At 42.4% G+C, this 27,227-nt stretch overlaps 2 protein-coding genes across 2 annotated transcripts in view; one reads left to right on the top strand and one right to left on the bottom strand.

Moving 5' to 3' along the window:
• SPTBN5 (spectrin beta, non-erythrocytic 5) overlaps nt 1-14,566 on the top strand; it is a 153,780-nt gene extending 139,214 nt beyond the window's left edge. The window contains exons 62-68 of the mRNA XM_074997660.1: nt 1,839-1,910; nt 4,811-4,897; nt 5,345-5,436; nt 5,669-5,754; nt 8,012-8,141; nt 9,639-9,766; nt 13,231-14,566. Coding sequence (XP_074853761.1) covers nt 1,839-1,910; nt 4,811-4,897; nt 5,345-5,436; nt 5,669-5,754; nt 8,012-8,141; nt 9,639-9,766; nt 13,231-13,367 — 732 coding nt within the window. The 3' untranslated portion in view covers nt 13,368-14,566. The remainder of the gene's footprint in view (nt 1-1,838; nt 1,911-4,810; nt 4,898-5,344; nt 5,437-5,668; nt 5,755-8,011; nt 8,142-9,638; nt 9,767-13,230) is intronic.
• A 2,540-nt stretch (nt 14,567-17,106) lies between these two features.
• LOC142014465 (cytosolic phospholipase A2 beta-like) overlaps nt 17,107-27,227 on the bottom strand; it is a 64,163-nt gene continuing 54,042 nt past the window's right edge. Inside the window, exons 15-20 of the mRNA XM_074997055.1 lie at nt 27,089-27,226; nt 26,251-26,355; nt 25,264-25,455; nt 22,743-22,909; nt 20,610-20,796; nt 17,107-17,586 (exon numbers count right to left, since the gene is read on the bottom strand). Of these exons, the coding sequence (XP_074853156.1) occupies nt 17,342-17,586; nt 20,610-20,796; nt 22,743-22,909; nt 25,264-25,455; nt 26,251-26,355; nt 27,089-27,226 (1,034 nt within the window). The 3' untranslated portion in view covers nt 17,107-17,341. The remainder of the gene's footprint in view (nt 17,587-20,609; nt 20,797-22,742; nt 22,910-25,263; nt 25,456-26,250; nt 26,356-27,088; nt 27,227) is intronic.

Here is a 27,227-nt window from a genome sequence, read left to right as displayed (position 1 = left end):
GCCCTCATCACATTTCAAAATTTACCAGGTGATGTTCTTTAAAAAGACTAGTAAGTTGTTAAGCATATTTTTTCCTACTTTGCCTGTTTGTAAAATTCAGTCATCAATGGAAAACTTTTCTCCTCTGATTGATGTGTGTATGGTGAAATTTACATTTTCTGCTAACAATCTAATATTTTCAAGCATGATACAGCCATTACAATACAGTCCTAAATAACAAGCAGTCCTATGGCACCTTAAATATTAACAAATTTATTAGGTCATGATCTTTGGTGGGTGAAACCCACTTTTTCAGTCCTATTTTCTCTGCCTGTACCCTCCTGTCCTGGCTCCATGTTCCAGTCTTTCCAACTGTGCCACCTCCTAAAACTTTTTTACTTAAGTCCCAGTCTTTTTTTTTTTTTTAAAATGAGCAAGGCAATATATCTTTCATGTACCTCATTTTGAGACTAGTTCAACTGGTTTCATTGACATTTTTCCAAAAGCTTCAGTGTCAGGCAGCCACACCGCATCAACAATTGCAGCCTGAATTGTTAAAGTTTATTAAAGGTACAAGCATATTAAAACAGGTTAATTTTATAAAAAATTTTGGGTAACATGAACTATAGTTATCGCTACTTGTACCCCCTATAATTCATGGGTTGCTTTTTTTCCTCTGTTATCAGTTTCTGTATGATTCTGCTCTTTTTTTTTTTTTTTTGAATGCTAAATGATGATGATATAACACATATTGCCAAATAACAATCAAAGGATTATTTTTTGCAGCAGCAATAAAGAAAGCTAGCAGGGTGTTCGCTTGCTTTGTTTTAAGAGAGTTATAGCACATAAATCATTAAACAGATGCATAACATTCCTGGAAACACTGAGAGATTACATTGGGAATACAGTGTCCTGGTTTTGTTACCTTACTGGAATGCAGAAATGTAACAACAGAAGGCGTAAAGTACGAAATAAGGCAACAAGTATGATAAATGAAATGGAGGAACTTATGTAGGAGAAGATACATTGCCTCTGAAGATTATTTAGAGAATTAGGTCAACTAGTTAAAGTTTATTGTAGAATCGCACTTACGATCTACAGTAACTGGACAGACCAGTACTAGCAGATATAGGAAGACATTGAGAGGGACCTTTAAGAGGAGTTTTAAGGAGCTGATTTTTATTATAATTATTGGTGAGTACCTGAAATGGTAGTGTTCATGATACAGATCCCCAGACATGCCAGAACAGCATAATAAAGTATTACAGAAATATATTAAAAGACTTTACTGAATATGTATTATAAAATACTTTGGACATTAATTTTTAAATAAACCATTTTAATTATAATAATGCAAATTAGCATCCAAACCCATAAAACTGTTATTTTCCTCCAGCAGTCCCTTCTACCACACAGTGCCAGTCAGATGTCTGGCCCAACCATGAGGCAGGATCTGGATGACAGCAACCAGAGTGAAATATTTTGAGAAAAACGGCAATTTTCTTCTATCGTTTTATAAAACCATTCTTGCTAAGATTGCTCCATATAGTCACATTATATTGCACTGCACAAATGCAGTGTCACTCCATGTAAGTGATGTGTAGACTAGGAAAAAAAAAAACCTTTGGTACAGTGTGGGGAAGCTAACGGTGTGAGCAGATTCTTTGGAGTAGGCATGAAACATTTTTCATTCAGGCACTAATTTAGATTTGTGAAAGAGATTTACAGAGAGTTCCTGGGAACATAAAAAAGGCAAAGGCTAACAGGAAAACAATGGCCCCTGCTTGGGATGTATAGCACAGTTGTGTCTGAAGTTTTGACACTTCTTCAGGGTGGAACTATAATGTTGTGTATTTCAGGTTTCTGCAGGTCACCAGATGATGGAGGGGTTCCTAGAAAAGAGAGACCAGCTCCTTCCAGGACGGAAGCAGGTAAGCTCATATGGTCTCACTTCATGTTCAGCTAGTGTTCCTTGCATTATAACCACATAGCTACAGAACCTCAAGAGTTGGGTGACTGAACCATTTACACTGGTGAGGCTCTTGGAAATAAGGGCCTGATTCAGTTCCCACAGAAGCCAGTGAAAGAACTCCCATTGGCTTCAGTTGGTGTCAGATCCACACTTGGTCTTTCTTTCTTATACAAAACTGAATCTAGTGATACCCTGTTAAAGATACACAGGTGAACCCTCAAATTAAATGAACTATGTTAGTGAATTCTCACCTCACCCAAGCACCCAAAAGTAAGAAATAGAATGAATTCATAACAAAGTCTCCTCACATCTACCATACCTATTCCCTCTTCCTCCCTCAGTCACCAAAAAGCTCTTGGCACAATAAAATACAGGTTGAACCTCTCTCATCCAGCAAAATCCATAATCCAGGAATGATTTTAATCAGCTGAATGTCCACTTATCATGGGTGTAGCCAAGTTTTCCATGGCACCATAAAGTTTGTTTACAGCCACCAGTGCTGGCTCTCAGGGTCCTGTGCTGTCATCTAGCTCTCATTTACGTCTGAATGTCTTCTAAGAGCCCAGGAAGCAGTGGAGGTGTTGGTAATGCTGCTAGACAATATTGACCTCCTGTCATCTGGCAAATTCTCTCATTTGGCACAAGTCAAGTCCTTGAGGGTGCCAGATTAGAGAGGTTCAACCTGCAATAATGTCTTACATTTAGATATCAGAGAGGTAGCTGAGTTAGTCTGTATCTTCAGAAACAACAAGAAGTCCTGTGGCACCTTATCAACTAACCAATATTCTGGAGCATAAGCTTTTGTGGGCAAAGCGGGTCTATAAGGTGCCACAGGACTTCCAGTTGTTTTACATTTAGATGTCACCATCCACCCAAACAGGTCCCAAAGCGCTCCACAGATGTGTCACCTTCTGGGGAGGAAAGGAGCAGCTGCTTTAGTAAAAGTGCTCAGTAATACCAGTGTTTTTTTGTGCTAGTCCTGCGTACTGGCACCTCAGCAGCCCCAGCCGCAGCTCACTGGAGAGGGGCAGGCTTCCCCAGCAGCCCTGTGCTGGGGAGCCAGCTGAGTACTGGTTCCTCTACTTTTTTTCAAAAAACACACACACACACTGAGTAACACTATGCAAGAGCTCAGACTAGAAAGCAGTGACGAATTTACTATCCGCTGTAGCCAAATTGTAATTACCAAAATTGAAACCTGGATAGTGCATTACAGCCAACACCCAGTTGCAGAAAGTGAAAGACATCTTCAGTGAGCAGAAATAGAATGTTGGGTTCATATCTTCATGGAAAGCCAGCTGACACAACCATTTAGTGCCTGCTTCCGCCAGGGTGTTTCATTAGGTCAGTGCTGATTTATGTGGATTCACTTATGGAATCACGAAAATCAATTCCTACAGTATCTTAGGAAATAACCTAGGCTGACCATTCTTGGCTCAAGAGAGCTTATGAGGTCAGAGCCCCTGATTGCATGACTAGAAGCTGCAGAAAGAAATAAAAAAGCAGTCAAGTAGCACTTTGAAGACTAACAAAACAATTTATTAGGTGATGAGCTTTCGTGGGACAGACCCACTTTTTCAGACCACAGCCATACCAGAACAGACTCAATATATAAAGCACAGAGGTCCAAAAATTGTTATCAGGGTTGGCAAATCAGAAGAGCAGGGGGTGGCAGGAGCAGAATGTGGGTTGGGAAGTCAAAGAGTTAGATAAAACAAAGTATGTAAAAGAGTCCTTATAATGGGCCAGGGAATTGCTGTGCTGGTTCAAACCACATGTTAATGTGTCAAATTTGAATATAAATGAGAGTTCTGAGCACTCCCTCTGTAAAGGATTGTTAAAGTTCCTTTTCAGTAAAACACAGACTTTCGGGTCGTTAACAGAATGGCCCACTCCATTAAAGTGCGAGCTGACAGGTTTGTGTTGGGAGTTTTTGATGTCTGTTTTGTGTCCATCATGTGCCAACAATGCCCGCACACCATGTATATAGAAAAAAGCAGTCCAGGAGCACTTTAAAGACTAACAAAATAACTTATTAGGTGATGAGCTTTCGTGGGACAGACTCACTATCCCAGTCTGAAGAAGTGGGTCTGTCCCATGAAAGCTCATCACCTAATAAATTGTTTTGTTAGTCTTAAAAGTGCTCCTGGACTGCTTTTTTGTTTTGATAGAATATAGACTAACATGGCTCTCTCTGTTACTGTTCACCATGTATATAGGACAGACTGTAAACACTCTTTGACAAAGAATGAATGGACACAAAACAGAAAACTCCAAACTCACAAAACTGTCAGCCAGCACTTTAATGGAGTGGGCCATTCTGTTAATGAGCTGTAAGTCTGTGTTTTTCTGAAAAGGAACTTTAACACTCCATTACAGAGGGAGTGCTCAGAACTCTCATTTATACTCAAATTCGACACAGTAACACATGGTTTGAACCAGGACAGCAATTCCCTGGCCCATTATAAGGACTCCTTTACATACTTTGTTTTATCTAACTCTTTGACTTCCCCACCCCACATTCTGCTCCTGCACCCCCTGCTCTTCTGATTTGCCAATTTTGGTAACAATTTTTCTGATTTGTCAACCATGATAATGATTTTTGGACCTCTGTGCTTTATATATTGAGTCTGTTCTGGTATGGCTGTGGTCTGAAGAAGTGGGTCTGTGTGACGAAAGCTCATCACCTAATAAATTGTTTTGTTAGTCTTTAAAGTGCTACTTGACTGCTTTCTTGTCTTGATAGAATATAGACTAACACAGCTATCTCTCTGTCACCACACTGCATAAAGAAATGTTATTGATCTAACTACAAATACTATAACTGATTATATGTTATTGTCCTCTTTATTCATGAAGCCAAGATCGAGGTCTTGGAACACCTACTACATAAAACTCCACAAACAAAAACTTGACTTCTACAATGATGAAAAGGAAGCATCCAAGGTAACTTGTTTCTTGAATCTGTCTGGTAACATGCCTTAAGATTCATTCGTTTTCTTCCTGTTCTAATATCCAAGGGTTTTTTTCTTTTTTTTTTTTTTTTAAAAAATAGGAAAGTAGACACACTTCCTTTTGATTAGAAGGGGATGTAATTCTATCAGTTTGTCAGAACTTATCATCTGATGGAGGCAGCTTCTGTCTGTAAAGTTAAGAAAAGGGCTTTTGAGATTTCTTGTGCGCGCTCGTATTTGAACGATGCCTTCAAAATACAGTGAAGTACCATTTCTTTATTGCATTAAGGATGGACCTTGTATAGTTGTTTTCTATTGGGGGAGCTAGTGATAGTGTGAATAACAGTATCAGTGTGTGTTCACAGACGAAGCATAGGTCAGGCAGACTCCAAAAAGGTGTAGCTGTTCAGGTATTCATTGTAAGTTCTTCCTTCTGCAGAACTTAACAACAGTCCTATCAGTCAGTGTTGCCTGTGCCAACTGTGAGAGGCTGGCTGACTATGCCAGGAAAGAAAACACCTTCAGTTTACGGTAAATCATATGCATACACCTGCTAATAAAATGTAAATGACTGCTCTGCAATGTTTTAACTAACCACGGCCACACTAGTTCAAGACTATCCCAGAAAAAGTTGTGGTAGGGCAAAGAGTGCAGTCCTTGTAGGAATTTGCAGACACTGCCATTCCTGCCTTTCTCAATCGGACAATAGTGTAAAAGTTGAGACTGATTTGAATGTCCTTTCTCCTATCCCTGCTCTTTACAGGTTGATTGATGGGGCAGAATACTACTTTGCAGCCCCTTCCCAGAAGCTGATGGATGAATGGATACAGGCACTTGGGAGTGCTATAGGTAGATCATCTATTTTTGTGGTGTAATTGTTTAGCAGTGTTCAGAGAAGGGAAGAGCAACTAACATCATGAAGTCATAAACTGTCTCTTTGTATGGTACTTGTCCTTTAAAAACATTTGAGTGTCTCATCAGCTGGGACCCTACTTTTCTGTGATTAAAAAAAGACATCTCTACTTAAAAAGCCATAAAACTCCATGTTTTCCCACAGTTACACTGAATTTGAGTTTCCCTAGCCACAATATTTACCAGGTATCTGTTGAACACAACAGTTTTATTGATCTGCTAATGTTTTGTAAGCAAGTTCAAAGCCTACAGGTGCCATTAATCATAATAAAATAAAATTAACAGAATGAGCAGGGCATTGTTTCTTTACTGTTGTCAATGGCCCTGCTGTTTGTCTCTGTTGTTATTGTTTCTTTGCTTGCAGTTTCACTGCATCTACGCTACATTCCTCTTTCAAAGGAGGAATGCAAATAAGGGAAATCAAAAATGCAAATGAAGTGCTGATTTATACATCTCATGCTTTATTTGCATAATCTCCTTCAATTGCATTTTCAGAAGAGATTTTTTGGAAAAAAAATAATAGTATAGATGGGGTTCTTTTGGGAAGAAAAAACATTTTGAAGGAACCCTTCTTCCTCAAACAAAATAGGAAGCTGGGCTCTTTCAGAAATGGGGCTTTTTTTCGAAAGAGCCCCATCTAAACTGCCTTTTATTATTTTACAAAAGATCTCTTCCAAATACGTGATCAGAAGAGATTATGCAAATGAGGTGTGAGATTTGCAAATCAGCAGGTCACTTGCATTTTTGATTTCCCTCATTCCTCTTTCAAAACAGGAACGTAGTGTAGATGCAGCCATAATGTTTAGTAGTTTTGACGTGTTAGACCACTGTTTCCCAAAGAGTGGTATACACACTGCCCCACTGTTTCCCAAAGAGTGGTACACACACTGCCGGTGGTACAAGAAAAGATTTCAAGGGGTTCACGGCAGAAAATAAAGGACTAAAAATCAGGAGATAAGCACTGGGACGGCACTGGGAGCTGGGGTATGCTGATAAGGCCAAAGTCCTGAAAGGTTTATACAAATGTTTTAAGTTTAGGAAATGCTGTGTTGGACAATTGTCTCCCTTCAGCCATAATTTATGCCCTTGTTGCACACAGTCCAGAATAGCACACTGCCATCAATGTGAAATTTGTCGTTGCCAAGCTCAGTCCTTAGCAGTGATTTTTAAAGTTTTTGGCATCTTTTCATAACTTTAATTACTCAGATCTGGAGGCTGACAGGAAATTTGAGATGCGTTAAAACACGAGCCTGTAAACACTACTGAGTAATCTTCATGTGTGAGAAGCAGTTGATTGGAATGTATTTAATTATGAACATTCAAAACACGTTCAGAAATCAGCCCCAGGAAGGGGAGGTTGTGCGTATTAAATGACGCTGTTATGTTTGGTAAAATTTAACTCACAATTAACATATGGGGGATTAATAAATGTAACAAACATTTTTTGCAAAAAATGCAAATTCCCTGTTTTTCCACTCCTTTTGGCAAATGAATTTCTGGGATCCCTGCTTACCTGTGTCACCTATAGACAGCAGTACACTCTGAGGTACTCGATAGCTGACAAGAAGTGAACATCTATACTGCAGCTGGACAACTCTGAAAGGCCCATGCCAGCTGATTTGCACTCTTGCAGCTCAGGCAAAGGGCTTGCTTAATTGTGATGTTGACATTCCAGCTCTGAACTCTGGGACCTGCCCACCTAACAGAAGTCCAAAAGCCCAGGCCACAGCCCAAGCCTGAGCCTGAACCTTTACATTGTGATTAAAATAGCCTCTTAGCCCAAGTCCCATGAGCCTGAGCCAGCTGTCATGGGCCAGCTGCTGTTTTTTAATGCAGAGCAGAGGTACACATGGAAACCTTGCAGTAGACACCCCAAAGGGAGCTTGAAAACAACTTCTCAGTTGTTGTGTGGCTGGAGCCAAGATACTGATTGGAGAGAAATTCCCTATGACTACGTGAATTTTTCTTTCCAGCCTTCATGTAGACAGGGACCTTGGCTCTTGGTAGCTCCCTCCTAGGTCCAATCCCTATACTGAAAACCTCCCCAAGCAGCGATGGCTTCTTTGGCGTAATGAAAAAGGGCAGCAATGCAGTGATACCTGCAGCTCTGAGAAATATGCAGTGGCTGTAGGAATGACCAACTGCCTCTCTCTCTGATTCATGCCTGTTTCCCGTACTTTCTTTGACATTGCAGGCCGCAGTCAGGTTTCTATACTGGAGAGACAGCCAGTCACTCCAGATACAGAGAGGCCTCAGACTGGGTCTTTGAGGTTCCCAAGTGGAGGGCCTGCTGAAAGACAAGCCAGCAGCGGCTTACTACTCAGGTGAGAAAGTACACTCCAGCGTTAGTCTGATTTCCTTCTTGCCTGTGCTTAGGCAGTGCTCAGATTCAGGATGAAACCAGACACTCACACTCAGAAATAAAAAGGCTGGCTCAGTTTTCATTGTTTCAGTAGCACAGAGCCCCTGGACTATATTATGTAGTAAATGTCTTGTTTCAGTCCATTTTTGACCATTGTGAAATGCTAACAGCAATTTTCATATTGTGGTGCTTAACAAACTCATCCAGCTTCTCCCCTGAGATGATGACCTATAACTAGGTGCACAATGGCCTCTTTACATAGTCAAGTGTGACTCTGAGAATCCAAACCCAACCTTTGGACATATTGTTTGTATCTCTATGGAAGAAAATCTGGCCAATGGTGTAAATCCGTTTCTGCTGCATGTGGAGTGTGTAGGAATCCTATAAGTTGTGATGTGAAAACAGCCCTGTTGGATTGGAGGGATCCATGCCCCTATGCTTCATGAGCTCTTTGAGCCATGAAAGCCCACAAGTGTCCAGAGTGCTATAAGCACACGTGGCATCATGGAAACCAAAGAGACCAGTTTGATTGTTCCGTCCAGCTCCTTGTGTTACGCAGGACAACTCCTACCTCATGCCTGTTAATATGGTTAGAACTAGGGTGACCAGACACCAACTGTGAAAAATCAGGACAGAGGCGGGAGGGTAGTAGGCACCTGTAAGATAAAGCCCCAGGTATCAAGGCTGTCCCCATAAAGTCGGGGACATCTGGTCACCCAACTTAGAACTTGAACGTTATTGCTAGAAATTCCACTGGTTTTGCCAGAGAATTGCAGGCTGCCCTTACCCATCACCATAGTAACTCAACACATCTTTAGGCGTTTATTCTTGCAAATCCCCTGGGGGTAGGGAAGAATTATTCCCCTCACTTTGACTAGTGAGGCACTGAGGCACAAAGAGATTGTGACTTTATCCCAGGCCACACAGGAAAGCTACTGGAGAGCCAGGAGGTGAAGGTAGATATCCTGAATCCCAGTCCAGTGTCTGAAGCACAAGAACATCCTTCTCTATATAGATGTTGACAGTGAGTACCGGCTGCACTGTACACATATGTACTCATTTTGTTCTCATTCCAATAAATGGGAAATTATTTGACCAAAAGATGGAGCACAAACCTAGTAACTAGTATCAGACTTATAAAATTGTTAAGAATATTTCAAGCCCAGTCACAAAATCTGTTATGCAGTTGTGAAGAATGATGATAAAATAATTACTGATACGTTATTTGTCCTTCACATTCAGAGGTGAGTACGTTGGTGGTTTTTGGCAAGTTACTCCTATTTTGTATTGCTGACTGACTATGTTAATGTATATATGTAAATAATAATGCATCTTTTCTGTTTGGTGGCTATTTTGCTTTTTGAGATGGTTGCATGATTGAATTTTTCCTCAGTATTCTTACTGATTCAATTCATGTCTGAAAAGTCCCTGAGTTTCTGTTGGTGCAATCTCTTGACAGGAGAACTCCCTCCTTCAAAGTCAGGCAAGAGAAAGAAACTTCCAACATTCCCAGAGAATCAGCAGAAGACGCTCATTTGATTATGAAGACACCAACTTCCACCTGTGCCCAGGACCCTGCAGACATGGGTAATAAGTAGTTCTGCCTTGATCTGTGTGACAAGCACAATACTGAAATTAAGAAAATAAATTTTTAAATATAGTGAGGAAAGCCATGGTATCACACAATCTATACCGCTCCCTCCCCTGTTATGTCCTCTACCCAGCCCTCCGCTTTTTCACTTTCTCTAGAAATTTCCTGATACATTTGGATTTAGTTCTTTTCCCCAGGAGCCTATTTTAGTTGATCATATACCATAGGTCTGCCTGTGTTCAGGTTTCTTTCCTAGAGTGTTTTTCTCATCATTAGGATTATGAAATACAGGGTGCTTGCTCTCATGCATGCTCTCTCTCGCTCTCTCATAGAGAGAGAATTTTTGTGTGTTTAATCTCTATATTCAAGATGGTGAGGTGTGAACTGTGGGCAACTCTTCTGAACAACCTTGCAATATTCTCTTAGAGGACTGTTCACGGGAAATGCCTTGTTACACAATCACAGCTGAAAGTGAACAGCATGACACTGATCGGTGGTGCTGTGTTCTCCCTCACATATGGTCATTAAATAGCTCATGTCAGGTGCCTCTCCTCTATATTCTCCATGGAGTATAACCCAGGAGCTAGCTGGTCAGCCCCAAAACAAACAAACGCACACACGCATGCATAGAGAAGTACGATGGGAGCTCTGAGCCAGACAGCACAAGCTAATTAAAGAGGTGGGGAAGGAAATGAGGACTGTTGCTGGAACTAAGGCTGTGTCTAGACTAGCCCTCAACTTCAAAGTTGCTGCAGGGGAGAATTAGCCTAATGAAGTGCTGCCTATGCACCTCAACACTTCAATCTACCATCACCCTAGTTACCATGTCCCCTTCCAGGTGCCAGCTTGCACGCCTTTACTCCTCCTACACACAAGCCGGCACTTTGAAGTTTCACACTTCGAAGTTGCCGTGGGGGAGATTTAGCCTAATGAAGTGTTGCATATTCACCGCAGTGCTTAATTAGTAATCTCCCACCACCCTGATTACCATGCCCCCTTTGAAGCGGGGGGCTCATCTAGACACAGCCTAAATGAGCACGGCACATAACAGGATGCAACTGTGACTGAGTGACATCCAGGTGCAAATAGCTCTGTAGGGACTGATTAACAGGGCTTGAGTTAACAGGTGCCCACAGCATCAACAGTCCTGCTGGTTAAATAAAAGAGCTATTTCCATCTGTATAGCAATCTGGAAGAAGAGGGAATAACATTTAGGGGCTACTCAGACCAATAAGAGGTTCTGTTGCCATCTGCCCTGTAGCCTAGGAGCTCTTTGTGCCATGGAGCAATGGTTCAGTTCCCTGCCAAGAGTAGCCCAGTCCACAAGCATCAGATGTCACCCACCAGGCTAGTTACTCTTTGCAGGGTGACACCAATGACACTCTTTTCCCCTGTGATTTGTCACCCCCCAAAGCTGAGAAACCAAGCCCCCCCCCCCCCCCCCGCCCCCCGGCCATCAGCTAATTTTGACTCACACATCCACACTACACACTGTCCTGAGGTGAAAATAAGCAAAAAGTTTATTTAATAGGAAAATCACAGAATCAAATTGGAAATGGGAAGGGAAAGCACAGAATATAAACATGAAGAAACAGCCTCATGCTTTACGTGGCCATATTAAAGAAAACCTCTTTTCTAATATGAGTTACTTATGGCCTTAAAACAGTTCCCAATCTGTCAGAAAGAGCCAGCATTCATAGACAGCTTCCCACCTCGAGGCTGCTCCCCACACTCTGAAAGGTTTTCTGTTCAACCCTTTTCCATTTCACAAAGGATTCCAGGGTGGTGGTTTTGTTTTGTTTTTAAACTTCAGTCATTACAGATAGTCAAAATAGGAGGGAAAAACTGCCTTCTTTCTTGGTTTTCAAAGGCTGGAGTTTTCTTTTCAGTTTCTGGTTGCCTCAGTGTCTTTCCAGTAACTCTCATGGGCTTCCAGTGTCCTTACCTTCAATGGAAAATAGTTACTTGAAGCTGGTTGCCTGAGGACACACTGGGAGGTGTTCCTACCCACCTGACTGCTTGGTGCCCAGATATGAAGTGGAGCTGAAATTGCAGTGTAGTTTCCTAAATATACAAATTATATAAATTTTTAACCATCACCTCTCTCTCCCCATATATATATACACACACACACACACACACACACACACAAAGATGTGCTTTATCCATTTTATCATACTATAACATGGCATGCAGGCAGTTGATTTATCTGCTTATTTGAGGGGTAAAACCTGTTCTCACACTGTAGTATCTAGATCCTGATTGTTAGAGGTATGCTACGTAAAATTTGCCAAATAATTCCTGAAGCTAGACTCATGCTATTGTCACTATCCTCAAGAGTTGCAGGGTGTCCCTAATGCTTTTTGTTTCCTAGCTCCTTCCTACTGCTTTCTGAGGCAGATAGCACTGAAAAACGTAAATACAGTGACTATAGAGGGGCCATCATTTTTTCACTGGTGTCTCACACAGTCATTGTAAACAGTGAGAGTAGGAGCTCAAAAAGGCAATCCAGGTGCCTGAAATCTCCCCCAGGTTAGCAAAGCTGGAGCAGTTCTACATTTACATCATTCTTGTGGGAGCCTAGATTAACTAGGCTCCATGCTGTGAGTGCTTGAGGGATGATGAGCGCTGAAAAAGACACTCAATCTGTACACAGTTCCTGCATGGTCTAATTCCACTATTTGATGGGCTTTCTCACAGTTCTTCTATTTCTTCAGCTAAGAACATAGGCACAGAAGAGCTGGCAATTCTAGGTGTGACCCCCCTAGCCGGGGGCAGTAAGGGGCACAAAAAGGTTTTTGGGTGTGTGGGGAGTGGGTGCAGCTCAGCCCTCCCACCACAGAATTACTTCCAGTGCCACTGGCTATGTGTCAATCATGCACAAATTATCCATTTTGCTTCCATGTGCTCTCCAAGGTACTCAGTTACCTGCTACTAAAGCAATATCATAAAAAGCCAGCAACTCTACCATGAGACACCAGCTCTTTTTAACCAAAGGGCGCTGCAATGGGGAAGCTTTGTCCTTTCGAAGACTATGAATAAAAAAAAGTTAAATATGCTGCTGCTTGGGCTAATGGCACAATCCATTATCCCAGCAAGAGTTTCACCTCTGGCATCTTGCACTGTGAAGCAGCATGGAGAAAACCCTAGACATTCAGTAGAGGTAGGCGTATCAAGCTAGCATCATTTTCTGCTCCTATAACTGTCCACTGAAGGGGCTTATCAGCCCTCTGGAGTTCAAAATTACATCACCATTTCTTCTACCAATCAATGGCAGGGAAGGAGGCCTATGGCAGTTGTGAATTAATGTGTGGCTAATAATGCTATGAAATGGCTAGGATTGGCCTGTTTTATAGGGTGACCTAGCCAGAAGCTCCTTGACACACACACGTCTGAGGATGAATCCAGATTCCGGTGTCGTCCATCATAAGACAATGACTACATTCCTTGTTCTTTTCAGGCACCAAGGCTGAGGATCAGAGTGTACAGACCAAGAGCTTAGTGAAGCCACTGACCCAGATGAAGGAAGAGCTAGTGACTGAGGGCAAGAAAGAGAAAGCTAAGAATGTCTTTCAAAAGTTTTTTACCAAAAAGTAAGAGTGGCACAAGAGTGCTCACGCTCTTCAGTTTTCCAGATGAGATGACCTCGTCTCCAGCACACACCTTATTGCCTTGGAGTCCAGATGGACAGTAAGCACGTGAAATGTATGTGGGAGAAGGGAATGCTCAGGCATTGGGAACAGACACAGCACGTGGCAAAAAAAAAAAATTAGAACTGTCACTGTTTTAACAAATTGAACTTGAGTGGATACATGTACCTGGTTCTACGAGGCTCGTTGAAGGCTGTTTAATTGGGATAATTTTGATGCTGACAAAATGTAGAGAAATCATAGTGCTGGCTAATGTCTGGCTGCTTCTCCCCATCCATCATAGCAAATTGTATCAAATACAGCAAATACTTGCTGGGGACCAAGCTGAAATACAACTGAATTCAGAGCCACTTAGTTTGAGCCCAAAGCTCCATAGAACCACCACTATTTAAGCACCCAGTGTCTTATTTAAAGAAAGTTGCCTTTGACATCAGCGTGCATGGTTATGACACCTTAAATGCATACAGCTCGCCATTAGAGTGGCACTTGGTGGCATCACAATACAGAAGGTAAGAACATGGAATCAGTTAATGAAGTGACAAACATGACTGCTGCAAGGCGTATAGCTGTCACTACAGAAGAGGAGGAAGGACTATTTCCCACTAATATTTCAGGTGTGGGTAGGGTCTTGCAGAGCTTCGCATCTACTGCCAAAACAATTCATTCAAAAGGGCGTGGCATTCAAGTCATTGTCTACCACTCTTGCTGAGCTCTCAATTTCAGGAGTTTTTCTTTACTAGGCAAATAATTTCAACAAGAAAAGGGAGTAGGGCACCAGATTTGAATGGCATGTTAACTGTGGCACTAAAACAAATGACCTCCCTAAAAATTGTGCTAGACAGTAAGAGTTAAAAAAATCAGGAACAGTGTTTAGATGGCAATTTCTGTGGCTGGTTGAATGTCACTTGGCAAATCATTACTGCAGCTATAAGCTGCCACTTATCAGTGCCCAAACCCAAGGGATTCTTTTTAATTTAAATACAGGACCAAACAGTATGTATGGAAATTCCATCTTCCTTTCAACTGCAAACTGTGTTCTAAAGTAACCTGGGATTTTTTTTAATTGATTCATTTTGAACGTCTGGTTCAGTTGCTACTATAAATGTGTAAGCAAAATATTTTTCCTCCTCCTGGTTAAATAAAGTCACCCAGTAGTAACACGATGGCGTCTTTTATTTGTCTGAATTCTTAAGAAGCAGTAGATTATTTTTTCACTTTGCTTTCATGCCAGTGCCACTTCTCATGCAGAATTTCATTCCTTAAAATCAGATAAATACTTCAGCTACTAACTAGTGTTCCCTGTAATGTGTGTGCTTGTTCGGCTTCTCAGGAGAGCTTTAAATGCTGCCCAGCTAATTAGCTGGGCACCCACTGCAAAGGTTTTTTTTTTGTTTTTTTTTTTTTTAACTGGTGATGCCCAGATGCCCATGCCTTGGTGCAAATAAAGAATGCGCACAGGGCTGGAAAAGCTTAGAGGGACCGTTGCTAATAGCCTGTCTAAGTAGCAAAACACAAAAATGCACTTCAATGTCTGAAGTTTTCTTCTAGGCCATTGTATTTTTACTGCAGATGAGAACCAACATTTAGTCCCATGCAATAGTGTAAAATAAAAAGTATGGCAATTGGCTGGGAATAAGAGGGAGAGGCACAAAAACAAAAGCTCTCACTAGTCCTTGCAGCTTCCTGTCCAGTCATTGCTGTGGGTGGGAGGAGCTTGTCACAACCTTTAACTCTGATGGCCTGGATTCATCTTGCACTGGGCCATGCATTTGTGCATACACCCAGTGAGCCTTGTTTACCTGAACAATGGGGGCACATACCTTTGACAATGTTGTCCACACTCCTGCACTTCAATTGGGTGACGTAGGCAACTACCCAGCAAGCACTGGACAAGAGGCTGAGGCCACACAAGGGACCAGTTAGGGCAGGGAGCCCTGGGAATATGGGTGGGAGGGCAGGCTGGGGGCGGTGTAAGGGCTCCAACACAAGTGCAGCCAGGGTGCTATTTTTTTTCCCTAGTCTCTCTGCAAATACATAATGTGAAACTGTCAGCATAGGGGAGCATCGAGTAACACTCACTGGTGATGGATGACAGTGCTATGCCACATAAAGCATGACATGTAAGGTACCCAGGGAAACATGATAATCTGCTAAAAGCCATTACTGTACCTACACATAAGCATGTATGAAGTTACAAGTGTTATGGCTGTTTCTGAAATACACTGTGAGTTGGGGAACTTGCTTGGATACCAGTGGTGCCAATTTGCTAATGGCACAAATCTCTCTCTCTCTCTCACCCCCCCCCCCCCCCCCCCCCCCCCCCCCCCCCCCCCCCCCCCGCAGAGCCTTGCCCTGTCTCTTCCCTCTGGATGGTTCTGCTGCTGCTCACTCTTTCCCACACTCACTCACTTTTACCAGGGAGGTGAGGGCGCAGAATAGGTGTTTAGGCATGTAGAGGTAGAGTAGTGGTATTGCCTCTAGCAAAGAAGTGCTTAAGCCCTAATGCCTCAATGACTTGACTTGTAGTATACTGTGAGCCTGGATGACAGCTCAAGGGGCTAGCTAAAGTATCTTATGCCATATACAGTCAATAAGCAGCAGCTGCTGTCACTATTTTAGCTTATTGAGTTAATTTTTGTACTGCAAGTAAGTCCATAGCTGTAGTGCATTTACAACACATAAGCACACACCCCCACCCCTACCCCAATGATGAATACACATGGAAAAAGGTTACAGGGCATGAACTAAATCCCAAATTACTATAATGCCTTTGACATCTGTATCACTGCTGAATTGCATCAGCTGAAGTGCTGGCTTTTAATTTTTGTCCAGTTCAACAGCCTTTTTGTTTAAATGTGCAGAAAGGTTACAAGAGCTGGTTCCCCTCAGTCCAACTCACATTCATTCTACAGCATGTTAATGAATACCAGACTAAATCATGTAAGGTTCCCCACCCTTCAGCCAAAAGGGGTGTGAAGTATTTACATAGGGGTCAAGCCCCCCTATTAAAACAGTTTGCATATGATGCTGTAGGTAACGGTTTTATAAAGGATACAGTTCCTGGGTAAAACTGTTCACTCAGTTCTAGATTAACTTTGCCCTGGCAACATCTCATTTTATGTCAGAGGCCCTTTTATGAAGACAAGCAGCCATTACCACCACTTATTACAGAGCTGAATTTAGCCCATAACAATCTAAATAAAAGCCTCACCCAAAACTGTTTATGTTTCTACCAGCAGGCTCTCAACAATCATTTTAATAAAAATGTATGTCATTCACCAGACCTGGAATGGTAGAATGTGACAGTGTTACTATGTCCATTTGTTTGAGGGGAAAGGAATAACTTAACCACAAGAGGCATGTAGATAGAATTATGTCTATCACTCGTAGTGCTCCCCTTAGAATTTTGGCCATGCTACTCCAATTTCTTTGATTCTTGTACAGCCTGATGGGCAGGTGCTGAGCCCACACCGATCCTGTTAACTTCAGTGGGAATTCAGGTAAGCCGAACCTCTGCGAATCAGGCCACCGCTGACCACAAGGCCTCAGTTCTTTTCTTCCTAATGTATCATCCCAAACTCAGCCCCTCCATCACTGTTGCCCTCAGCACCAGGGGCAAGGTAGGCGGCACTGGGCCAGTACTGAGCAAAGAGTGTAATACACCGCCCTCCCATGACTAGTTCCTGCAGCATCTCCTAGTACTCACTTCCCAAGCCCTACTCTCATAGGGGACAGGAACACAATCTGAGGTTGGTATGGCTGCAACAAGTGAATTTTTAATCAAGCTTTTTGTCACTAAGAAGATATGAAAAGAACTATACAGGTACAGTGTCACTTCATACAATGTAAGCACCAGCACTGCCCCTGGAACACTGGCACACCAGGGTAACCTACAGCTGGCAGAGGTGGCAGAAATCCGGTTTATGCAGATTCAACTTCAGGACAGGTGGGGAAACATCCCCTCATGCTCAATCTCCTCCGTGTCATAGCCCACTGGATGGTCTGGAGAATCAGGTCTTTGTTATTGCAGATAGTGTAGCTACCCAGCTTCACCAGTTTGTCAAAGTCTTCTGCAGAGTACCTCAGTTTTGTAAAATAATAAGGTGACCTATCATTGGTCAAATTTACATCACCGTCCTTCCTCTCTGAAGGGCTGCGCTTCACCCCTGCAAAGGAAGGGAAAAGCCACCATTGTGAGCTGACTCTCACATATCAAAGACAGTAAAATATGTGTCTGGTGCACATAACATTCTCATTAGCAACAGTGGTGAAGCTCATTTGCTAAGTTCTCCTGCTCATTACATAAAGGCTAGTATAGATGGAGCAGTCTGATTGCTCAAAAGGGGAATCTAACTCTCCAGATATCCCGCAGACCTCCATGGGAGACTGAAGTTTCCTGATGAATTTAAGTATAATCCAGCTGCATTTGAAATGCTAACTTTAAACCTGCTGAATGACAAACAAATTTCAAAAGCAGAGACCAACAAAAATACATCAAAGGTCAGAGGGGTCAATGTTCTCCCTCCCTTCCCCACCCCCCAGCTATGCTGCATAAATACAAAGCAATTCCATTAACTTCAGTGGTCTGGCTTAACATCACACAGAGTGCACAATTAGGCCTATTTTGATCACTACTGGCTTGAGTATTAAGTGCCTGCCAGCAGGTAAAGCCACGCGATGCCACAGGAGACAGAAAAGAAGAAATCAGCTGTGGGTGGGAATTCATTGCCTAGCAAGCTACAGTCCTCCAGCTCTTTGCTATCTTACCACCATCACCCAAATGTGCTAGCAGTCAGCATTCCACTGCTCCTGGTTAATTTTACTTTCTACTAAGGACTTGCTGTCAGGCAGTCCTGTATACTGCATCCAGAGACTACAGAAATCAAATATTTAGACTGCTGAGTTTGGATTCACCCTTCCAGCGTCTCCGAGTATCACATTTATTTGAAGCCTGGAATGCATTGCCACAGGAGGCAGAAATGAATAAATCACCAGCATTGAGGCCAGCGGCTGGGAATAAACTAATTTTGTACAACCTCTGCCAGGGCTCTAAAACCATACCATATTTGAGATGTCATCTGTAGTACCTACTGGAGCCATGTCAAACTGACACCTACACTGCATTCATGAGAAGTCAGTTGGCTTCTGTCGTTCATTGTAACTTGGATTGCTGGTTTCTCCTGTGTGTTTGCTTTCCAGGCAAGAGAAACTGAATATTACTGTAGCACTTTAAAGACTAGCAAAATAGTTTATTAGGTGAGCTTTCGTGGGACAGACCCACTTCTTCAGACCATAGCCAGACCAGAACAGACTCAATATTTAAGACACAGAGAACCAAAAACAGTAAGCAAGGAGGACAAATCAGAAAAAGATAATCAAGGTGAGCAAATCAGAGAGTGGAGTGGTCTCTGATTTGCTCACCTTGATTATCTTTTTCTGATTTGTCCTCCCTGCTTACTGTTTGTGGTTCTCTGTATCTTAAATATTGAGTCTGTTCTGGTCTGGCTATGGTCTGAAGAAGTGGGTCTGTCCCACGAAAGCTCACCTAATAAACTATTTTGCTAGTCTTTAAAGTGCTACTTGACAGCTTTTTGTTTTGATAGTGTACAGACTAGCACGGCTTACTCTCTGTTACTATTGAATATTACTGTGTAAAACTTCTCAGGCTGTGCTAAGAGTTTTGCCTCAAATGGCTCATTTTGTACTCTAGACTTTTTTATGCCAACCCTGTACCCTGCAGGTGTTACTGCTTGTTTCGTGCATGCAAACACAGGATTTTCATTTTAAAGAGCCAACTTGTCCACACTGGCCCCTTAGTCAAAATCAACTGATTAAATTTAAAGCTCTCTGGCACGTCTCCCCCTCAGCCAGAAATTAAAATAGCCACCTTTTGAAGTTGCAAGGACTAGGTCTCCCATTCCCCAAGTGCACTCTTTAAGAATTAACCTGTCACCTTGAAGCTCAGATCTAGGAATAAATTGCCCTTTGGAGGCAAACCAGTATGACTCATCACTCATAGGTTGGGCCCAGGGTACAGAGTAGCTAAACTCCAGCATTCCTTCCACATGCTCTCAGCTGTTTTTCATTAAGTGAACTGCGAAAGCTGCTGTTTGACCTGCGATGCTGTGTTCCACAGCTTTATCTGATTGTGAAGCTCTCTGTCCCTATGGAGTGGCTCCAAATTTCTTTCTAATCTGTTGATTACTAATTTGTAAAGTTTCTAAACCATATTTAGTCACGGTGTTTAGCCTGGAGTTAACACTAACATGAGTCTTCCATGGTAAATGGGACCGTAAGTCTGAAGAAATTTTTCTAAGCCACTTTAGTTGCTTATAACTTTCTCCAACATTCTGTCTGGGAGAAGTTTTCCATGCAGTTGGCCCAGAGCAAATTAATTTTTCTGCAGAGTTTGAACAGCATCCATTTAACTGTTGGAGTATTTTTCTCTGCAGATTCATCTAAGAAAACCAGGTTGCTTCAGGTCTGATTTGAAATGTTGCACTCTGATAGCTCACAGAGGCTGCAGGGAGAAACTTCAAGCCTGGCTGGCTTCAGCATCCTCCCTGTGAAAGGCAAGTTGTTCCAAATTTGAATAAAATCAACTCATTAGTTTGAAAGTGCTGAGCGTTTACAACTGGAATGTCTGCAGAGCCACAGATAGACCATTGCCTGTTCATTTTCTCAGGGTGTCCTACAGCTGAATCCTTGTAGTTTTAATGTGCTTAAGGCCTCCATTTAAAGGCTCCTCCTGAGGAGACAGTCTAAACACCTGGAGAGATTTAAGCACAGTCTTGGTGGAGTGACTGAGCAGTGTTATGAATGGTGCTAGCCTTCTATCAGGCCCTGGGAGTGGCAGGATGAGAGCAGAGCTGGCCCAGGACAGATGAACCTGTTTCTAACATATTCTTCCCGCACAATCTAGGAAGAATTGTACTTAAGTCAACACAAAATTCTCTTACCCTTCCCTCGCCCCCTGCTCCTCAGATGCAACTTAAAAGCCACTGATCACCATTCACTAGTCTGCTTGAACTTGGCTCTGTCAAGCCTTTTACTGTGATATGTTAAATGACTTTAAGAGTGAAGTCAAAAAATGGGGCCTCAATACAGAACAAATGGGAAGATCAGATGTGGGAAGGCTGACCACATACAGTGTAGTAAAATGATTTTCTTCTGTTGACGACAAACTTACCAGGTTCCTTGTAGTCCTTGAACGTATTGTTCACCAAGGGGAAGTGGAGCACTATGGGAGCGCTGGGGTCCTCTGCCTCTGAGAACACGTAACATTCTTTGGGATTCTTCTTGTCTTCCTCACTCAGCTTAATTGTAGGGAATGGGATTCCTAGCGTTTTACAGTATCTGGATGTGAGCTCCAATTGCTGGTTTGACACAGAAGGAGACCGCATTAGAACCCCCCACAAAAGACACTAGACTCAGGCTTTCCTGTAATAATTCACATTAAATTACTCTGAAACTGCACGAGGCACAATACAGAATGACACAAATAGCCTATATGGCCACCTGATGCAAAGCCTCTGGGGTATTAAAGCTCAGAGGGTGGCAGTTTTCAGTCCCAGTCTATCACTGTTGCCAGAGAAGCCAGTGGCAATTTTAGCAGGGGAAGAATTAGGCCAACTCTGAGTGTTTTGAAAATCCCACTCATACTTAGCACACAAACCTTATACAGAATAATAAAGGGGGCTTGTGGCCAGGTAGAAAAGGCAATTACAATTATTCTCTATTAGACACAGGATGTAGTAAATTTTCTAAGTATGGAAACAGTTGAGCCAATGCTTTTGTTCAGTCCGTTATAAAGAGAGGGTTGTTCAATGCCGAAGTTTTGTTTCGAGCACATCCAACCATCCATCCATGGGGTGGGGGGATGGTTACAGTAGCTGGAGAGATTCAAGCACTGGCATGTTCCCCTTATGTATTTTATACTTTATCTATCTCATGAGTAGAATGCCCCTGTCCATTTGCTTCTCGGTGTCTTTAAAATACTCAGTAAAACAGCACTCTTCATACCACAATCCAAGGTGAGCAAATGGATGGTAATTCTCCCCCCAGCCACAAATTCCCTCAGACAACCTCCTGAGAAAGGTCCTGGGTAATCTGAAGTCCCTTTCAGCCAATCCTGAGACCAACCAGAATCAAGGAAAACTTTCCCCCCTGCCCTGCACTGAAAATACACTGCCTCCAACCTAGATGTAGTTGTCTCTAGGTGATCTCTGTTGCTGGGTTAAAACCCAAGGTCAGGGTGGATGTCCCTAAGCAAACACAAGACAATCTATATGCAGCATTGAAATCAATGTTAATTGCACCCAGATATGAATTAGAACCTAGCATAGCCTGTGGAGCAAAGATTTAATACATTCCTTGCAAGGAATACTAAGTATCCAAGCTTCTTTGGTCTAGACTGACTGAATTTTCCAGTTGTCTGTCTGTCTGTCTCTCTCTCTCTGTGTGTGTGTAAAATACTAAGCAGTTCACTGTGCATTAATCCAACACGGAAATGACTGTGCCCTACACACGGTGCCACTCACTGTCAAAATGGAAGGAAAAAGGGGCAATTCTCTTCACAGCCCTTGAGGATCTTGTTGTAAATGGGTGATAGGCTTTGTCCGAACATCATACCTTTTCTATGCATTTTACTGGTGTTTTGGGCAATTCCAGCTATTGTTCACTCCCAGAACAGGAAAAATAATGGGAGCCTCTAGGTGGTTAAAACAACGTTGTATAGGCTGAACCTTTCGTCCAGCAACATCCATAATCTAGCATGATTTTAGTTAGCTGGAAACCACTTATGAATGTGGCCAAGATTCTCATCGCCCATAAAGTTTGTTTCCAGCCACCAGTCCTGGCAGTCAATGTTCTGTGCAGTTATTTAGCTGTACTTTAATCCAGCTGTCTTCTAAGAGCCCAAAAAGGACTGGAAGTGTTGGTAATGGTGCTACACAGTATTGACCTCCCATGATTCAGCATAGTCTCTGGTTCAGCACCTGACAGATCCTGAGGTGCTGGACTGGAGGAGAGGTTCTACCTGTATTCTCCTGGAGATTAACTAACCACTGTTTGCTTTGGCGGCAGAAAATATTGGCCCCAATTCAGCAACTGTTTACAATGGCTACTACAATTAATACCTACCTGGGTATTAATTTCCTGACATCAGGAGTTACTCCTGATTTGTATCACCCTGATGGTGGAATTTGGACTACTGAGTCCAAATTCTCTTATAACTGTGCTGTTAAAATCAAAAGAGCAGGCAAGCCTTCTGGGAAGGGTTGCCCTCCGTGCTAGAAGCAATCATGAATTTGAATCGTCTGACCTGGAAAAAATTACCCATCGAGTAATCAAGTGAGATGATGATATCCACATTCCTCTCTGGCTTAAGAATCGGTGTGCAACTAGTGTTAGCGAAATAGCCAACATCTATTAGGCAGAGATGTTTCTCCTGTGGAGTCAGTTTGTGAGGGGATGAGTCCAGCATGGTGTCTGAAAGATAATGGTGTTTTAATCAGTGCATCACTAGGAAAAATGGACTATTTTCTAAGAATAAGAAAACAAAGAGAGAGCAGAGTATTAAGTGGTAGGGCAGTGTGAAAACTGGGGAGAGCCCCAGGAGGTATTCTGCAGTTATTTTAATAGTGCTGTAACATGCTTTGCCATAATAGCTTCCTTCGTAGCTGACCCCTCAACTGGTTTCATTTTATGCTTTTCTTCACATCATAACCTCGCATCTAGAGGGGTTTTCTCCTGTTTTACTTGCTTCCTCCTTCTCTGTTTCTGTACATCACATGGGAGAAAATGTCTTTTGAATGTTTGGCTTTTGCAATCTCAGAACAAGGGACCCTTATGCTTGAAAATTAGAATGTGCAATGCTCAAATCCAAATGTTTTCAATTTACTTTTTCTTGCATTCTTATGTTTCTAACACCAACCAAATATCATCGTTCAAATGTGTACTGTCTCTTCTCCAGGGATCTTATAGTACTTACAAAAAATTAATTAAGCCTCGATATCGCTAAAAACCAAGCAAATACTCCTAGATGGATTTTACAGATGGGGAAACTCAAGCATGCAGAGGTTGTTTATGTTTTTAAGGCCCAAATCCTCATACATTGAGGTAACACATCACTCCAGCTGCAGCCCATTTGGCTTCCCCATTCTAAGTCCAGTAGTATTTCCTGGTGTTAAATCCCACTTTCTTACTCCTTAGGAGTAAGAATATGATCCTAAATGTTTTGCCTAGAGTTGCTGGGTTAAATGAAAAAATTAGTCACAAAATGAGTGTATGGTAAAGCCAGAAATAGAACTCTGGGGTCCTGACCAGTTTGTAGTCAGAAACAAGAGTTAACAGATCACGCAGCTGTTTTATATAATTTTATTTCTTCTAACTGGCCTGCCATAAAGTCATACTATACTGTTGATTTAAAGTATTTATTATAATTGTAAGATGCTCCAAATTTTTGAATTCTTGACAGCATCTTGAAGTAATAACTTATGTTTCCATCTCCCACTGCTAAAATTTGCAAAGAGGTCTGTAAACAAATGTAACATTTCTGGCTGCTAGGAGTTCACAATCCTGAACTAATGGGAGAAAGTCACTTGCTGAATCACACAGCATAAACAAGAGAGGTTTAAATTTTGATTTCTTTTGGTTAGATGTGTATTATTCATTCCACTCAAACCCCCATCTGTGCTGAAAGAGTCCTGTATTTATTCTTCATTAAAAATCTAAACGAAAGTAAGCAGTTCACTGGAAGAGTTCCCTCAGAGTTTCAAATTCAAAAAGAGGCTGACAAAATCCTTTCCATGAGACTCTCTTAAGGCAGTCAGCTGGAGTCATTAACTATGTCACTGTGTGAAATTCCTTACCCTCATTTCACAAATTTACCACAGCAAAAAAGAGACCATTTTCTTTTCTTCCAGTCTCTACTTTCCTCTCCTACCACTGTCACCACCAGCAGGCTGGCAAGAAGTAGTCATGCTAAACCAAGGCCTGAGGTTTCAGGCAGAACTTACCTGAAGAAAACTTTAAAATAAAACTAAATTCACACTTAGCCTAGAAATCACCCACCCTCATCTCATTTCTGTCCAAGCAGGTGACCTTTCCTGCCTCTTTTCTAAAGATGGACTCTTGGACATGGCCTTTTCTTAGCTTCCCTGAAGCAGCCAAAAGAGGTTGCAATCACCTGGTCAATTGTTCACTCTTCCCACAACTAACTGCATGTTTCCTTCATACCATAACTCCTTCCCTAAACTAATCTGTAAGACTACTATGCTCTCCTCCTGCAACTCCCTCCTCTACTAGGCTGCTTTCATAAATAGTCACAAATATTGCAGCTGAGAATGCTCATTGATACTGTTTTTGTATGTTTTCTCTCTCTCTCCTCCCACACTTTAAGTGTTACTGGTTTTCTTAGGATGTGAGCTCTTTGAGAAAGGGCCTCTCTCATGTGGTACATTAAGAAAACACCTAGCACACTGTGGGTGATATCGGAATCTAGTTGACAACAGCAACAGCAGCAGCAGCAGGATTGGTCATGACCAGCAGGGCTGAGAATACAATGGCCAGCACAGTTGCACAGGTGGGAGCCAGGGCCTACAAGGAGCTTGGAGGTACACCGGAGTCAACCTCATACTCTTGCCCTCATTCCAGAGATGTGGTCCCAGAGTGACTGGTTCTCCAGGCACAAAGGCAACATATATGAACAGATTCATATTTTCAGCCGATCCGGTCACTCATCTTTAGCACGCAATGACTTATGTTTTTGTTATTGCCTTTAGACTTATCCCTTGACATGAGGTGATATCTCAAAAGTGCAGCTAAGGTTGAGTTGCAGTTACCTTTCCATTTAATAAACTCTCTCTTTTGGAGATAGTGCTTGTTAAATTCTAGGCCTCTCAGAAAGTTATGCGTTTTGTTCAGTAGCGGGCGAGTGGTCAGAACGTCGTTGAAGATTTCACTAAGTTTCCCTGCTGTGGAAGATGGAGATGTGGTGGCAATGAGAGAGCCATCAGAGGCATTATCTTCTCGAGCTGGGAGACAAAAAAAAAAAAAAAAAAAAAAAAAAAAAAAAATATAGAGTAAGACCAAGAATGTGGAGTATTCCTTTCTTGGGCTAACCACCCTCTCTGTCTGCTTTGTGGTTCAATGTTCTTCTTGAATCTTTGTGTGTCTACCTCTCTCGCACTCACTCTTGCTCTTTCTCACAAGCTTTAAAGAAACGATTGACCATCTTTGATTCTTTTTTTATTTAAACAACAACTTCCACCTCCTCCTCCAAATGCAATGCTTACTTCATAGCCCTGCTGATAGCGTGACGTCACCAAATGCCCCACCATTTACACGGTCACAGTTGACGTGAACTAATCAAAACATTTTAATTAGAACTTAAATATGGCTTGGGTCAACAAGGTAGGACTGGAAAGGTGAGTGACAAGTTGTTTTTGGCTAGTAGGAAGAGACTAGCCCTTCATGCTTCCCAGTCCTATTTGATTCATTTCAACAGTCTTTACAAGAGTTTCCATGTCAAAGGCACAAAAATAAGGCAGAGACAGTGCTACTGAACCAGTGCCATTACCAAACGTGAAACAATGGCAACACGATATTGGTCATCTGGGGAAGTGGCAGACAAGAAGTTACATGATAATATACTGTCAGAGTCTACATGCCCTCAGTGCAGAATGAACTAATTTATTTCACAAGAGGAAGACTGTCATGCTATCAGAGTAAATTATAAGTGAAAGTTGTTCTGGGGGACCCGCTGGTAACCACTGTAATGGGAACCATGTGCTCAGTCACAGCAGGAATCCATGTTGATTTTTACATACCCATCTCTTTCATGTCTTTGGCCCAGCGATCCCAGAATTCATCTGGACTGGAGGACCAGTATAAGCCATCCAGTAAGTTCCGAGCAAAGAGATTAGTCCAGATACCTGCAAGTCCAACCACATGAGAGAAATGCCACATCAGCTCACGTCCACCTGCAAAAAAGCCACCATGGGGGGAAACTGACCCACCCCAGGCCTGCTGCATGAGCCTCAACTGGAGCAGGCAGGGTTCGTCAATTGCACCACCACCACCACCGTGGCTTTGCATAGAGCCATGGTGCAGGAAAATTCCATGGCACACTCGGACAGTTCTCGCAGCACGCTGGTCCAAAACCACTGGTCCAGGGGATGGAAAAGACATTGGGGCGGATGGGGTAGAATGGAAGGGGGCATTGGGGACAGAGTAAATCAGATAGCAAACCTGAAAATTCAAAACAAGAGGTGGATAGTAATAGACACCTATGTGAGATGAAGCCCCAAATATTGGGACTATCCCTAAAATAATATCCCTAAAATTGGACCATCTGATCCAGCCTGGGTAGGGAATACATATTTCATTTCTAGACTGTGGGGTGGGTAGATATGGGGCTGCAGGGCACAGAATTAAGTATTTAGAAATTTGGGGTCGGAGGAGAAGCTGGAATCTCTGCACTAACCAGCAGCGAATGAGAGCCAACACCACCTGACTCTGTTTGGAACAGTTGGCAACTAAATTGCCACACACAGCGGGGGCAGGGAGGTTAGCTAGGATTGCAATATAGGCCACTGGCTCCCTAGCGTCACGTTTATGTTCTTTGTTGGATTTCCATTAGGCTACGTTCCATAAATAATAGATCACCTTCCAGAAAGCAGATCCGAGATTCCGGGAGCTTCTTCACCAACCTCCCCATGAAGAACTCACTGTCAAAATTTTCTGATCGAATGAAGGCTCCGTATTTCTGGAATCCCACCTCATAAGGTGAGAACTCCACCCATTC

Source organism: Carettochelys insculpta, chromosome 6, assembly GCF_033958435.1.
Source record: "Carettochelys insculpta isolate YL-2023 chromosome 6, ASM3395843v1, whole genome shotgun sequence".
NCBI classification, from domain to species: Eukaryota; Metazoa; Chordata; order Testudines; family Carettochelyidae; genus Carettochelys; species Carettochelys insculpta.
The sequence above is the reverse complement of the archived record's forward strand: the minus strand, read 5'-3'. Positions and strand labels throughout refer to the sequence as shown.